Source organism: Haliotis rufescens, unplaced genomic scaffold (assembly GCF_023055435.1).
Source record: "Haliotis rufescens isolate VD_foot unplaced genomic scaffold, xgHalRufe1.0.p SCAF_7, whole genome shotgun sequence".
Classification (NCBI taxonomy): domain Eukaryota; kingdom Metazoa; phylum Mollusca; class Gastropoda; order Lepetellida; family Haliotidae; genus Haliotis; species Haliotis rufescens.
Genome location: NW_025964361.1, coordinates 45,857,744 through 45,873,218, shown reverse-complemented (window position 1 = coordinate 45,873,218; position 15,475 = coordinate 45,857,744). Strand labels below are relative to the sequence as shown.

At 41.7% G+C, this 15,475-nt stretch overlaps 1 protein-coding gene across 1 annotated transcript; it reads left to right on the top strand.

Moving 5' to 3' along the window:
• Positions 1-6,101: 6,101 nt before the first annotated feature.
• On the top strand, positions 6,102-8,138 carry LOC124143659 (BTB/POZ domain-containing protein KCTD12-like). Its single transcript, XM_046512684.2, has one exon. The coding sequence runs from the start codon at positions 6,670-6,672 to the stop codon at positions 7,483-7,485; it is 816 nt and encodes a 271-aa protein (XP_046368640.1). The 5' UTR covers positions 6,102-6,669; the 3' UTR covers positions 7,486-8,138.
• The last annotated feature ends 7,337 nt before the right edge of the window (positions 8,139-15,475 follow it).

The window sequence follows — 15,475 nt, the reverse complement described above, 5'->3', positions numbered from 1 at the left end:
CAAGTAAGGCGGTGTTATTCGCCGTGCAGAACGCTGAACACTGTTCCAGACTGAGTTACATCACGGCGTGTCACGTTCATGTGGAAGGAAATCCCGAGGGGATGCAGGCATCAGACGTCTACCATTTTGCTGGCAAACCTAAAAACGTAATCGGGGAGAACCGGGATTCGAACCCACGATAATAGGCTTCTGGCACGGCTAAGGGGTGCAACTTTGCAAAGCGAATTACAGCGACTTAGCGGACTGGGCACCCATTTAGAAAGAACTGCGCGATTTGATTATTTCTAACAACAACATGTTTTTATCTACGACGATGGCAGAAGTGGGGCAAAATATTTTCCCCACTCAAGATTATCTCGTGAAAGGGAACCTGCACTCCTGAGAAGTCTTATACTTGGTCACATACAAACGGATCACTTGACATTATGCGTCGAGTGACCCGAGGGAGTGTGTTTCGCATTGAAACCAGATCGCTCGCTCTGTACTTCGTTATTGATAATATTTGATCGCACGGCACTAAAGGGTCATGTCATCGCTACCAACGGAAAGGACATGCCAGAGAAATGTCTGTTTCCAGTGTGTTCCTCTTCCTACTTTTCATGTAAACACTTACTGTCCGAAGTCGAACTGTGTGTCTTTACCCCTGAATGTTTAATGTGATGAAAGGTTATTGAATGTGCTTTCGCTTCTTCGTGTCATGTCTTTGTCAAAAGTTGACCATTGGTAATAGAAGGGGATGTTGTCAAACTTCATTGCGTACAACAGTTTATATCTCATGAGGAATAAAAGATGTTTCCGTGAACACCTGGTGTCATCACAGATTTTCAGTGATCCATTCACAAAATGTCTGCAGCACTTTTGCTTTTTACGGTCAATGGCCTGTTTCGGCGGATAACTGAGGCTGGTTATTCTTTAGCGTTTAGGTTTATATTTATATAAACGAGGTAGTATTTTGCTATAGATTGGCATTTTATCACTGGCGCTAAGAAATAAACAAAAAGAACAAATAAGAGGATATTGGTTAATAATAATGTACGAGTGTTACAGCGTACAGGTATTACAGCGGGACTGCACGTGCAGTTCGAGCTCCTGCTGAAGACCTGCTAGAACTGGAATCACTGGAATGAGTGTTTGACTGGACGGAGTTTTTGACTGGAAGCATTGTTTGACTGGACGGAGTGTTTGACTGGAAGCAGTGTTTGACTGGAAGGAGTGTTTGAATGGAAGCAGTGTTTGACTGGAAGGAATGTTTGAAAGGAAGGAGTGTTTGAATGGAAGCAGTGTTTTACTGGAAGCAGTGTTTGACTGGAAGGAGTGTTTGACTGGAAGCAGTGTTTGAATGGAAGCAGTGTTTGACTGGAAGGAATGTTTGAATGGAAGGAGTGTTTGAATGGATGCAGCGTTTGACAGGGAGCAATGTTTTACTGGAAGGGGTGTTTGATTGTACAGTTTCACTGTACTGGGAAATAATCAAATGAAAAAACAATAATAAGGACGACGGGAAAAGGATGGAGGCAGTATCCAATGGTAATAATTTAACGTAATTCCTATGCACCTGTGAACACACAGTGAGGATTTGTTGTCAACTAGTCAACTATTTAATCATGTTGTCGCATGTACCTCTTACTTCGCATGTTTACATGTATTGATTCTTATGACTCCAGAAAACATGTTTAACATTACTGTAACATTGTGGATGAAGTTTATTCGTAATGTCCATAAAATTGAAACGTACAAATTATGTCTTCTTACTTAGTTTCACATGTAAGCGTCCGTTCGTGCTTATATTCTCCCAGCTTCTTGATTAATATTGTGGGGCGGTCGGGTAGCCTAGTGGTTAAAGCGTTCGCTCGTCACGCCGAAGACCCGGGTTCGATTCCCGACATGGGTACAATGTGTGAAGCCCGTTTCTGGTGTCCCACGCCGTGATATTGCTGGAATATTGCTAAAAGCGGCGTAAAATCATACTCACTCACTCACTGATTATTATTGTTGTCGTGGGCGCGGCGGGTCAAGTCGTCTTGAGCGCTTCAATTTGCTGTTCGGAGTTGCGTCCCTTAGGTTTACAGAAACTTAGGACCATGGGTTCGAATTCCACATTCGCACTGATTTTGTGTTCAGGTTTGTCAGCATTACTTCGGGCTTTCCTCCAACATAAAACGGTCACGCCGTCAGGTACTGAAAAGCTCACTCGTGTTTATTCAGCAGTTTACTAATTGATTGACATTTCCTTTGAAGAATAATTAACATTATTGAATACGTATTGTTCCATGTCCTTTTACAGACAGCTATAGTCTTGTGGGGTGAAATGGGGTGACGCCTGCACATCAGCGTATGGCCGCTATACTAGTCCATCCTTCTGCAAGTTTAATAGCGGTAGCCCGCCACTACCAGGCCGCAGTTTAAAAATGCTACCCCATGCAGACACTTTATACTGACTTCGAAGCGACCGGTCTTTGTTTTATCCCGTCAATGCCGAAAGCCATGCAGTGCACCACCCTTTACCATATTTTGGTATGTGGCAGCCCGGGCATCGAACCACCGACCTTCCGCTCTCTCTGCAGACGCTATTTCCACTAGGCCATATAAGCTTGTCATAAATTTGTGAAGATTTATGGAGGTTATTCAAATACTTCTTGTCATGTTTCAATAATCTATTACACGAGAAAGGTAGTTTGTAAATACAATACGCGGCCCCCGCTGGGATAGTGGCATATTGCTAAATGCGGCGTAAAAACATACTCACTCACCTACATCCCACCCACTCAACGACTCACTCGACCACTCATTCAACCACACATTCAACCACTTACTCGACCACTCATTCAACCACACATTCACCCGCACAACTACTCACTCGACCACTCATTCAACCACACACTCAACCACTCACTCAACCACTCGACCACTCATTCAACCACACATTCACCCACACAACTACTCACTCGACCACTCATTCAACCACACATTCAACCACTCACTCAACCACTCGACCACTCATTCAACCACACATTCACCCACACAACTACTCACTCGACCACTCACTCAACCACACATTCAACCACTCACTCAACCACTCATTCAACCACACATTCACCCGCACAACTACTCACTCGACCACTCATTCAACCACACACTCAACCACTCACTCAACCACTCGACCACTCATTCAACCACACATTCACCCACACAACTACTCACTCGACCACTCACTCAACCACACATTCAACCACTCACTCAATCACACATTCAACCACTCACTCAACCACACATTCAACCACTCATTCAACCACTCATTTAACCACTCACTCAACCACTCACTCAGCCACTCATTCAACCACTCAACCACGCATTCAACTACACATTCAACCACTCAACTACTCACTCGACCACTCATTCAACCACATTCAACCACTCACTCAACCAGTCAACCACTCATTCAACGACTCAACCACTCATTTAACCACTCACTCAACCACTCATTCAACCACTCACTCAACTACTCACTCAACCACTCATTCAACAACACACTCGACCACTCATTCAACAACACACTCGACCACTCATTCAACCACACATTCACCCACACAACTACTCACTCGACCACACACTCAATCACACTTTCAACCACTCACTCGACCACTCATTCAACCACACATTCACTCACACAACTACTCACTCGACCACTCACTCAACCACACATTCAACCACTTAACCACACATGCAACCACTCAACCACTCATTCAACCACTCAACCACTCATTCAATCACTCACTCAACCACTCAACCACTCACTCACCCAACCACGCATTCAACCACTCACCCAATCACTCACTCAACCACACATTCAACCACTCAACCACTCGTCCAACCACTCACTCAATCACTCACTCAACCACTCATTTAACCACTCAACCACTCATTCAACCACACACTCACTCAATTTCTCAATCACTCAGTCCATAACAGCCCGTTTACCACTGTATCCGACTCAGTAACAACCGTAGTATACACACAATACATCCAAATGAACGTTAATATGCAATGAAGCCGATCGTGGGCTTAGTTGCTAAGTAAATATCAATTCCGGTGAGCAATATAGGATTCTAAACAGACCAACGCATACTATTATACGTACGCGACAGGTGAGACCCACCCTTGGGATTGAATTATTGATAACTGACCATTCAGTCACAGTGCAGCACGTGTGGCTTGCTGTCAGCTTATCGACGTTGTTGGCTACAGTCTGCAACCACGAACACACTTTGTTTTATTTACGTATTGATTGTATTGCGCACCTCAATAAAATACCGAGCATGATTCACACATACTGATTCAAAGGATAAACACATGTCACCAGAATGCATCCAGTGGTTTTACCGAGGATACGATGTATGTTATGTTCATTTTAAGTTTACGTGTATATGTTCAAAAGAGGTGTTGTTGTTGTTTGAAAGACACACATATATCTTCGAGCTTCGAGCTTCGAGCATGTATCGGTAATCTTCAATACAAACAAATTATTTAGCACTTTATTGTTTGTTTAGGAAAAGACGTCCCAGTGCTTGGTGCGTGGAGATTCTCGTTACGTTTCACTTGAATGTAATCATTGCAGCATTCACGTTACAGGAATTCATCTTCTGTTACTGCGTTGTATAATATGAGTGTTAATGCAGTGCTTTTCTCAAGCTGACACACCGTGATATAACGGCACTACTGATCACTGATCAATACCCACTCACTCACTCATTCCCTCACTCACTCACTCACTCACTCACTCACTCACTCACTCACTCACTCACTCACTCACTCACTCACTCACTCACTCACTCACTCACTCACTCAACCACTCACTCACTCACTCAACCACTCACTCACTCAACCACTCACTCAACCACTCACTCACTCAACCACTCACTCACTCAACCACTCAACCACTCACTCAACCACTCACTCAACCACTCACTCACTCAACCACTCACTCACTCACTCACTGACTCACTCACTCAACCACTGTAGTTCGTTTACTCTCCTTGATAGATAACACTCAATGTTAATGTTGTTCGTTTAATGTTTGTATAATGCTTCTTATTATACGTAAGCTTAATGTAATGTATGACGCTCAATCACTGTCATTGTTGTTCGTTTATTATGCTGCATATTATAATCCAGCTATATTGAATGGTATCCGAATTAAGTTACTCTGATGTAAAAACTATTAAATTGATTGCAGCTAATATGTTTCATTTATCCACAGAGTAGTTTAGATTTTTTGATAATTTAAAAGGTTGCTGATCTTAAACAAGTAAAAGGTCGTTATCTGAAACAAGTAAAGCTTTCAATTTTGGAATGGTTAATTGAATAAGAATGTATTAAGTGCAAGTGCTTGGCAAGGTTGTATGAAGGTCATCTGATGCCACTGTGCGAATTAAAAAAACATTTTCTTTTAAATCCCCTTACCATTTTATATTCGAATAAAGTTTGGAATTAATCTTTTAGTTTGTAAAACCACATACATGTACTATAGAACCTGTTTTCCAAATATTAGCATGTGTGAAATATCTATGACGGTTGATATTTAACACTGTTTGCGGATTAAGAGAACCGCAGGCGGTACTAGGAAGCCAACGATATAATGGCCTCATGTACACTATTTTCCCTAATGCATACTAACGTAAACAAATATTTGATACTGAAAGCGAGTTAACACAAACGTAGCTTCACATATAGACCGACATCAAGGTTTTTGAAAGAATTTGATTTGATTGAACCGCTGCGAGAAAGCGCAATAGTTTCTATTTAAACAGGTAAATTGAAATCAACTGCCACCAGCTCACCAACTTAGAGAGTGACCAGGTAGATCTAATTTACTCAGTAGGGTAATGCTATCAGTGTGTCTCCATTTCAGCTCCTGTCCCTGTATCGATAGCGAGTCAGTGCAGTTGGACCTTACCAAATAAAAAAACCGCATGCGTGTGCAACGGTTCACCGTCTTCTGGTTGCCATGGCGACGTCGAACGCCAGTTGACGAGCCAAAGCCCAAACAGCCAATCACAGACGAGGGACGGGCATTTCTGCACAGTCGGTGAATATGTTTCGTTAGTTATTGCAGCGCTTTTAACCCTGGCAGACCATACTCTCGATCAGTGGGGCTGAGCACGGGGAGGCAAGCGCATATAGACCGGCGGCGCGAGAACTATTGGTGCTAGAATATTTCAGCGAGCTAGGGAATCTGAAAACATACACTGATGCTCTTCTTTCGTTTGAGTTGAGAACAGAGAAGAATGGATCGCGACTACATTGGCAATCAATAAGGAATTAGGAGAGAGTCTTTGTGTTTGTGCGTACATTTAGAATGCCATAAACTAGGTCCGGTCGATAGCACTGCCATATACGCGCCCTAGCCACAGCGATAGAATCAAGTGAGTTCACCTTCACTATTCACTGCAGTAGCCTGGGAATTAGCGCTCAGCTGGTATTCTTGAAAAGAGTGAAATCAACCAGTCTGCCTCAGGGCCAGAGCGGTTCATTCTTGGTGTGTTGTGTATGGAAACTAGAAGACGTGTGCCTCAAAAGGAGCAGTTATTAGAAATGATTTAAGTGGCTATTAAAGTACAAAGGATTTGACTTGGAACCTGAACTAGTGGATATTAAAGGAAATTACCCAAAATGTCTGACAAGACCAATTCGATTGAGAGCTCAGAGATTGTTGAGTTGAACGTTGGTGGAGTGTTTTATACAACAACACTCGCCACCTTAAAGAAGATCCCTGAATGTCGACTCGGCAAGATGTTTGGCGATGACTCTACGGCAATTTTTGTGCGGGACGCTAAAGGCAAATATTTTATTGATAGAGATGGTGTATTGTTCCGATACATATTGGACTATCTCCGGAACCTCAAGCTTATTCTACCAGAGAATTTCCACGAACGTGAGCGACTCCGACAAGAAGCTGATTTCTTTGAGCTGGAGGACTTAGTGAACAGTTTAAGCGCTCTGTCGCCAAAACCGGCCCACTTAACCCCTCTGTCCAGCACTTCCAGTCCCCCTGGAATTACCGGTTCCGCCCTATCAGGGTCTATACTTAAACCCTTGCCTAGCGTTACCGGCAAGCAACCGGGATATATAACTGTAGGCTACAGGGGAACATTTGCTTTCGGAAGAGACGGGCTTGCTGACGTTAAATTCCGAAAGCTGAGTAGAATCATCGTGTGTGGTAGAATTTCCTTGTGTCGAGAGGCATTCAAAGAAACCCTGAACGAAAGCAGAGACCCAGATCGGGGTGGCATGGATAGATACACAGGAAGGTATTTCCTCAAGCATACATACTTGGAGCAGGCCTTTGACATGCTTCAAGAAGAGGGGTTCTTCTTGGCAGGTGGGGTTGGCACCGGGACCAACAGTGCTGGCGAGCTAAAAGCGGGGATGGACACAGAGGAAGCCAAGTGGCAACATTACAACGAATTCATCTTTGAAAGACGCTGAGCCTAACTGAATTATTTTGGTTTCAATCACTGCACGTTACGATGACCATGTCCGAACTGGCACGCGTTGCCATCTCACGAGGATTCGATCATTCTGGAGGACCATGATACAGAGATACTCCGTGAAACCCTGATGAATTCATATACCTACATTCCAGCAAGGAGACCGCCGCTGCCGGCCTATGTGCTGATTGCTGGTATGTGTGTGATGATGTGAACTGTGACTGTTTACGTCAGTGTCACCAAATATTGGTGGCGATGGTTGCAGAACTGGCCAGCAGAGCTCACCAATGAGGGTAATGTTTGCTTGCGAAACACAGTACAGAATCATTATATTCGAATGCACGAATTTCGTAATGTCCACCATGCTTGTCGTTACACGACATTCATCTATCATATTATGCATCTTTTTTCAGAGTAGATTTTTTCAGTTGTTATGTATACTGGCATCACAGAAGTCAATTGAACTGATCTCTGCAGCAATATAGATATATCTATTGAAATTAGCCATATAATTGGAATTTTCTCTGGAGGTATGTTTATGACGCATGATCATATACACTCGTGTTGTCGTAGGATTGAGGCTGCAGACCAATACTATTTTGTAAAAGTCGTCACAAGAAATTTCAAAGAATAAAGAAGTTTAGAATTGAATCGTTTTGGAGTTATTTCAAGCTTGTGGCTAAAGTTACAATACCTTCGCATTTTTGCAGTATGTAGATAGTATACAATGTATATAATATTTCATGAGGGACGTTGTACATATGACATACTGATATCAATCGAGAAAATTCTGCTAGCTCATGACGTTCGCATGGCGTTACATTGACGCTCAGACAGCCTAATAACGTCCGTGTAACGTCATCACCACAGCGTCATGTGTTAACAGGGGAGACGTTCGTGCAAAGAGATTCGTGATTTTGACAAGCAGCCATTGGAGATGTTCACATTGACACAGGCTGTAACAAGACATATGACATATAGTGTAGGCGTAGTAACAGTAACACGAGAAGAATGTAATAGATGCATTAATTCTATTCAAATATCATCCTAAGACCTCGTATTATTTCTCGTATAAAGTTTCAGAGTGACAAAATACTCTCCACAAGACACACATTTGACGCATCAGTGACAAAAATGATGTCCGATGCAATTCCTTATTTTGACTTGTACCATATGTTCCGATGTGTTTAGATGAACAATTGACTTGCCTTTGCATGTGTTTGTGACGGGTACCACCGGTGGGGCAGAATACGCTCACCGTTTCGCGTACACCTGGTATCATTATTATTTGACAGTGATTCATAAACACATGATCATGATATAGTCGGAATCTTGCAATCGACAGATACTTTTGGATATGGAAAGTGTTTTGTCGCTATATTTATTTAGGAGAGCACATAACAAATGGTGGGTATTCTGATTTAAAAAGGTAAAGATATTGATAATGGAAAAAAAATATAGCTCGAACAATCTATAGGGTTTTTGTGTACCTTTTTGGCTACTGGCAAAAATACACCCAACCTCCATGACTCATTTTTAAACGGAAAACTTTCTTCGCGATTCGCATTCATATCTACACATGCAAGTTCGCAAATTACCTTAATGATACCTAGTTGAACCCTATGAATTGTATTAATTTCATATGTCCATCGTATTCTCTGTCAACACATATGAGCTGTAAAACCGGCTAATATTATCAGGAATATGACAATGAAAGCTCTCACCCTCCCCAAGTATAGATACTGGTACAGTGTATGTTATCCTCACAAATGTGCTCGTCAAACCCCCTTCTGACACCAGTTTGCCAAAGTTGTTAGTACGTTATGCTGAAGAACTTCTATTGTTACCAACATGTTATCAACTAAGAAACCTTCCTTTAACCTACCATATCATATATATCAAATACCCTACATATACAAATAATACCAATAAGTGTGTTACCTGAATCATTGTATTGATGTTTGAGGTGTAATTGGGTTTTATGGTACTGTTGCAATTCATTTGTTTTCAAAAGGCTCAGAGATAGTATGGAGTATATACAGTTTAACAAAGCAACCGGAACGAGACATCTTTTCAACATTTGCCAACTGTTTCAAGTAACACTCTGGCCTATTCATGCCTGTATCGTTGAAGAAAAACAATACTGTTCGTAGTTATGAAATCGATATTAGAATAAAGTATAGATTCACCAGCAATGTGACATTCAGGTCCAAGATATAATCCATAGGGTTTCAAGTCAGCCATCTGTGCGAAGAGTTGTCAATTTGGTTGTTTACATGTTGTCATCTATACATGTAGCTAGCCATACAACTAGTCATACATCGAGTCGTATTGCTAGCCATGGGGCTAGTCACAAAGCTAGATATATAGTTAGTCATGCAGCTAGTCATATAGATAGACAATAATAATAATATGGCTAGCATTTCATCCAGTCATACAGCTAGCAACGCAACTAGTGATATAGCTTGCAATGCAGCTAGGCATGCATTCGGCTAGTCATACAGGTAGCCATATAACTAGCCATACAGCTCGTCATACGGTAGACCCACGACTAGGATTACAGCTAGTAATATAGCCAGCTATATAGCTTGTCATTCAGTTAGATATGTTGTTAGTCACACAGATACTGATACAGCCAGGCATATAGCTCGCCATGTTGTCTTACAGCCAGGTATATTGTTATGAAATCAGCTGGTAATATAGCCGTATACTAGTATATAACTAGTTATGTAGCTAGTCATCCTGCCAGACCTGTCGATAGCTATGCAGTTCGTCATACAAACATACATATAGCTAGCCAAATCTAGTCATCCACCCAGACCTGTCGCTAGCTGTGCAGTTAGTCATACAGTCACACATTTAGCTAGCCATGTGGCTAGTCATCCAGCCAGACCTGTCGCTAACTATGCAGTTAGTCATAAAAAAAACAACATACATGTAGCTAGCCAAATCTAGTCATCCAGCCAGACCTGTCGCTAGCTATGCAGTTAGTCATACAGTCACACATTTAGCTAGCCATGTGGCTAGTCATCCAGCCAGACCTGTCGCTAACTATGCAGTTCGTCATACAAACATACATATAGCTAGCCAAATCTAGTCATCCAGTCAGACCTGTCGCTAACTATGCAGTTAGTCATACAGTCACACATTTAGATAGCCATGTAGCTAGTCATCCAGCCAGACCTGTCGCTAACTATGCAGTTAGTCATACAATCACACATTTAGATAGCCATGTAGCTAGTCATCCAGCCAGACCTGTCGCTAACTATGCAGTTATTCATGCAGTCACACATTTAGATAGCCATGTGGCTAGTCATCCAGCCAGACCTGTCGCTAACTATGCAGTTAGTCATACAGTCACACATTTAGATAGCCATGAAGCTAGTTATCCAGCCAGACCTGTCGCTAACTATGCAGTTAGTCATACAGTCACACATATAGCTAGCCATTTCGCTAGTCATCCAGCCAGACCTGTCGCTAACTATGCAGTTAGTCATGCAGTCACACATTTAGATAGCCATGTAGCTAGTCATCCAGCCAGACCTGTCGCTAACTATGCAGTTAGTCATACAGTCACACATTTAGATAGCCATGAAGCTAGTCATCCAGCCAATCCTGTCGCTAACTATGCAGTTAGTCATACAGTCACACATTTAGCTAGCCATGTGGCTAGTCATCCAGCCAGACCTGTCGCTAACTATGCAGTTCGTCATACAATCACACATATAGCTAGCCATGTGGCTAGTCATCAAGCCAGACCTGTCGCTAACTATGCAGTTAGTCATGCAGTCACACATTTAGATAGCAATGTAGCTATTCATCCAGCCAGACCTGTCGCTAACTATGCAGTTAGTCATACAGTCACACATTTAGATAGCCATGTGGCTAGCTATCCAGCCAGACCTGTCGCTAACTATGCAGTTAGTCATACAGACACAAATGTTGCTTGCCATGTGGCTAGTCATCCAGCGAGACCTGTCACTAGCTATGCAGTTAGTCATACAGTCACACATATAGCTAGCCATGTGGCTAGTCATCCAGCCAGACCTGTCAATAGCTATACAGTTAGTCCTACAGACACACATATAGCTAGCCACGTGGCTAGTCATCCAGCTGCAACGTTTCGCCAGTTATGCAGTTCGTCATGCAGACACACATGTAGCTAGCCATGTGGCTAGTCATCCAGCCAGACCTGTCGCTAACTATGCAGTTAGTCATACATACATATGGCTAGTCATGTAGCTAGTCATCCAACCAGACCTGTCCCTAGCTCTGCAGTTAGTCATACAGACATACATATGGCAGGTGTGTAGCTAGTCATCCAGCCAGACCTGTCGCTAGCTATGCAGTTCGTCATACAGTCACATATATGGCTAGCCATGTAGCTAGTCATCCAGCTGGACGTATCGCTAGCCAAGCAGCTAGCTAACAGACAGGTGCATAGCCAGCTACATACAGCTAGTCATGCAGTCACACATAAACATGAAGCTAGTCATGCAAATAGTCATACACTCACACATACAGCTTGCCATGCAGCTATTCCTTAACCTAGACGTGTCGCTAGCCATGTAGCTAGTCACGCAGTTAATCATACAGCTAGACATATATCTAGCCACCGAGCTGTTTTCTAACAGCTTACTCTTCTTCATTGAACACTGTTTCCGTGTAGGAATGCTTTACTGCATGTATTCACACGCTGCCTGATGCGATTTGAGGGAGAATGGTTTGGGATCAGAATAAAACGCAATTCTCATATTGTATCCCAGTAAAATATTCATTGCTGTTCAATACAATAGTTTTTCTGTCTTGGAAGCACGAACCTAACTTAAACATGTTCCTCGATCAGGGCCGCAAACCAAAAAGACATTGCCCTAACTCTTCATTGCGTATGTGACTTAATGAATTCAGTTAAACGTACCCTTTCTGGGCTAATGAGCAGGATAAAGTAGTCTTTGCTACGGTTTATTTAATTTCCAGAGCAAGCCGCATTGTGATGCAGTGTTAGGTCATCGCGGCCCATTCTAGCTTAAACAGATCAGAGAACAGGAAGGCCCAAGATAGGATTAAGTAATCTGAAATAAAGTACTGTGCGTACGTTCAATAAACATCCTCGATAGGGGTACACGTTTCTCAATGACATGAACTCCCCTTTCTAATTTCAACATCTCCTGATCTGAAGTAAAGAATAATTTCATGCATTTGACATTTCAAACGCTTAAAAAGTTGAATTTATGTTGCTTCTGAAACGCGCATTTCACATATTGTGATAGCAATGACACTGCCCTATACATTCGGAATACGCTTCATAGCCCATTCATTAACGTATTGATTTGGAATATAGCGTGTCAATTTCCGCTATTACCTTTGTGTTCCGTTTTCAATCAGCCATGCTTATCTGTTAGAGAGTGCAATGATATCATATCACAGTTGCAATGGATTTACAAACTAGATGAAATGCATAAGGTTAATTAAACGAACGCTTGCATATTCTTGCAAATGCATTTAAAAATGCCTCCTCGCTTTGTCTACGCACAGCTTACATTATTTGTGTGTGGCCCTTGTATTATGGAGGAGCCTGTATAAGATTACAGGCACGAAAATATAGATTTATCACGACAAAAGGCCATTTCTGGCACCCTTCACACTGAAAACCAACCCGAGAGCTTCGATAAGAATTATGGATGCACCGTCCTTCCAATATCCTCAAATGCCTTGGACACAAGGTTTAAAGCTTCGGGTCTGATTAGGTGGCAGTGCTAAACCTCAAGTCACAGTCTATAAATATATATCCTTAGGGAGCGTCTGTTTGTGTGGACACACGCCTGGCAAAAGGCCTCTATACAAATGATGGTGTAGAGTCTTCATGAAGGACGATGGTGTTGCGGATCGTCTTGACCAGCAGAGGGTATTTAATTAACGAGGATCAATTGATTTAAGTCAGCTCTAGTGCTGACCTACATTGGCATGCTGCAGCAGTCGCCTCCATCATTGTAAAATTCGACAACGATCGTTACTCAAGGGAGGTAATAAAGCTACCCATTACCGCTAGGAGGGGGCGATGCGTAGATTTTATTGTTTAGCAGGGAGCTTGTTATAGGACTAAGTAATGAAACTGAGGCAGATGACACAAACAAGGCTCCATCACATGTACAGGAATTCTGTGATCAAGAAACGCATCACACGTTGGGTAATAATTAATTCAGTGTTAGATGGAACGGTCCTCTTTCACTCAATATTCATACACGCCCACACTATGAATATAAGCTTAAATACAATCATTAGTTTCATATATGTAAATGTGACTTATATATTATTCTCACATATTTCTCAACAACATTCTGCCTTTTACACTCGATGGACAGCCGAGACAGCGTTATGCGTTTCATTAAAAAACACCCCTATCGTCTCTTTATCGACGGGAAGGTTATGTTAAAAATTCATGTGATGTCCTATCGTCAATTTGATATTCATACTCACCAACGCAATGCATTTCATGTGCCCTTAAATAGATAAGAGTGATCTGTTTCCATTTTACTTCAAAGTTGAGTGATGAGTTTCATAAAAATGAAACCTTCAATGCTGTCTCACTGTCAGCAACTTGTGGGCGATCTTTATCAAAAATGTGCATACAAATACACAGAATATATGCATACATTGAATATATTAGTCATTTCATAACATCACATTCTGTTTTATACCTGAATGCATGCATAGAATTCAGCATCGCTTATTTTTGAATTCATTTACAAATATACAATGTATGTATTTTTATTAATATTATATATTATGTTTTTAACATATGTTCGTAAACACTTTATTATCGGGAACGCATATACACAAAAAAACGAACCTTTTACACTTGTATAATTATTAAGAGCATCAAAGCCAGAAATGAGTAACGGGATCACATTATTGTATTGATATGAAAAATAATTGACATAAATCACGCACTTCCATCGCCCTGTTCTTGCTTCTTTGATTTTTTTACATAAAATAACGTTAATGTCACGGAATCTTCGATTGTAGCACTTCAGACAAGCCGGTCAATATCTTTATTTGGTTAACTGTGCAAATACCGCCGATTTCTTTTTAAATCTCGAAAATTTGTAGCTCCACTGATCTTGTTAAAATATTTCAATTCTTATTCAAGGGTTTTGATACTCGTGTCGCTTTCACGTCCCTGTTTGCAAAGCACAGCCGCAAAATTCCATTCCAGCAGGGTCGCTATACACAGTGTACATATCAACTTATATCCTTTGGGGTTACGGCGTGAGCCGATGGTATAAGAATCCTTTTCAATTGTCAGATGTGGATTTAACACACCACCATGTGTTCTTAAATAACATGTTATGTTTGAACAAGGACGACTGGAGCTATTAATTGTAACATATTGTATGGGGAATGAATGCGGCTCATACCAGTGACTGTCGATGCGAGGAGATATGTTTGCGACCTCATGGTATCAATATTGAGTGATTCACGGGTCTTTTCCCATACCCCGAGGCTTCTGGTGATGGCGCAAGACCATTTTAGAATCAGAAGGTGTATAAAAAAGTTAACAAGGAAACGCAGTATGAACTCATTGAAAACATAATGCAGCATCGCAGACATTTATTATCCATATGCGGACCAGTGACAAATGATGTCCGATGCAATTCCCCATTTTGATTTGTACCATTTGTTCCCGTGCTTTTTTCAGGTGAACAATTGACTTGCCTTTGCATGTGTTTGTGACGGTTGCCACCGGTTGGGCAGGATACGCTCACCTTTTCGCGAAAACCTGGTATCATTACTATGTGATAGTGATTCACAAACACATGCTCATGATATAGTCGGAATCGTACAATCGAATCTGCTTATGCAGAGATTTCTGTTGGACGTGGAAAGGGTTTTGTCACTTTATTTAAGAACACGCTTACGATTTTCGCGAACTCCTGGTGTTATCACTGATTTTCCAAATTATGTTCACCGTTACTTTGCCTTTTACG

Coding starts and splice junctions, on each gene's coding strand:
- LOC124143659 (XM_046512684.2), top strand. CDS start 6,670: ATGTCTGACAAGACCAATTCGATTGAGAGCTCAGAGATTGTTGAGTTG.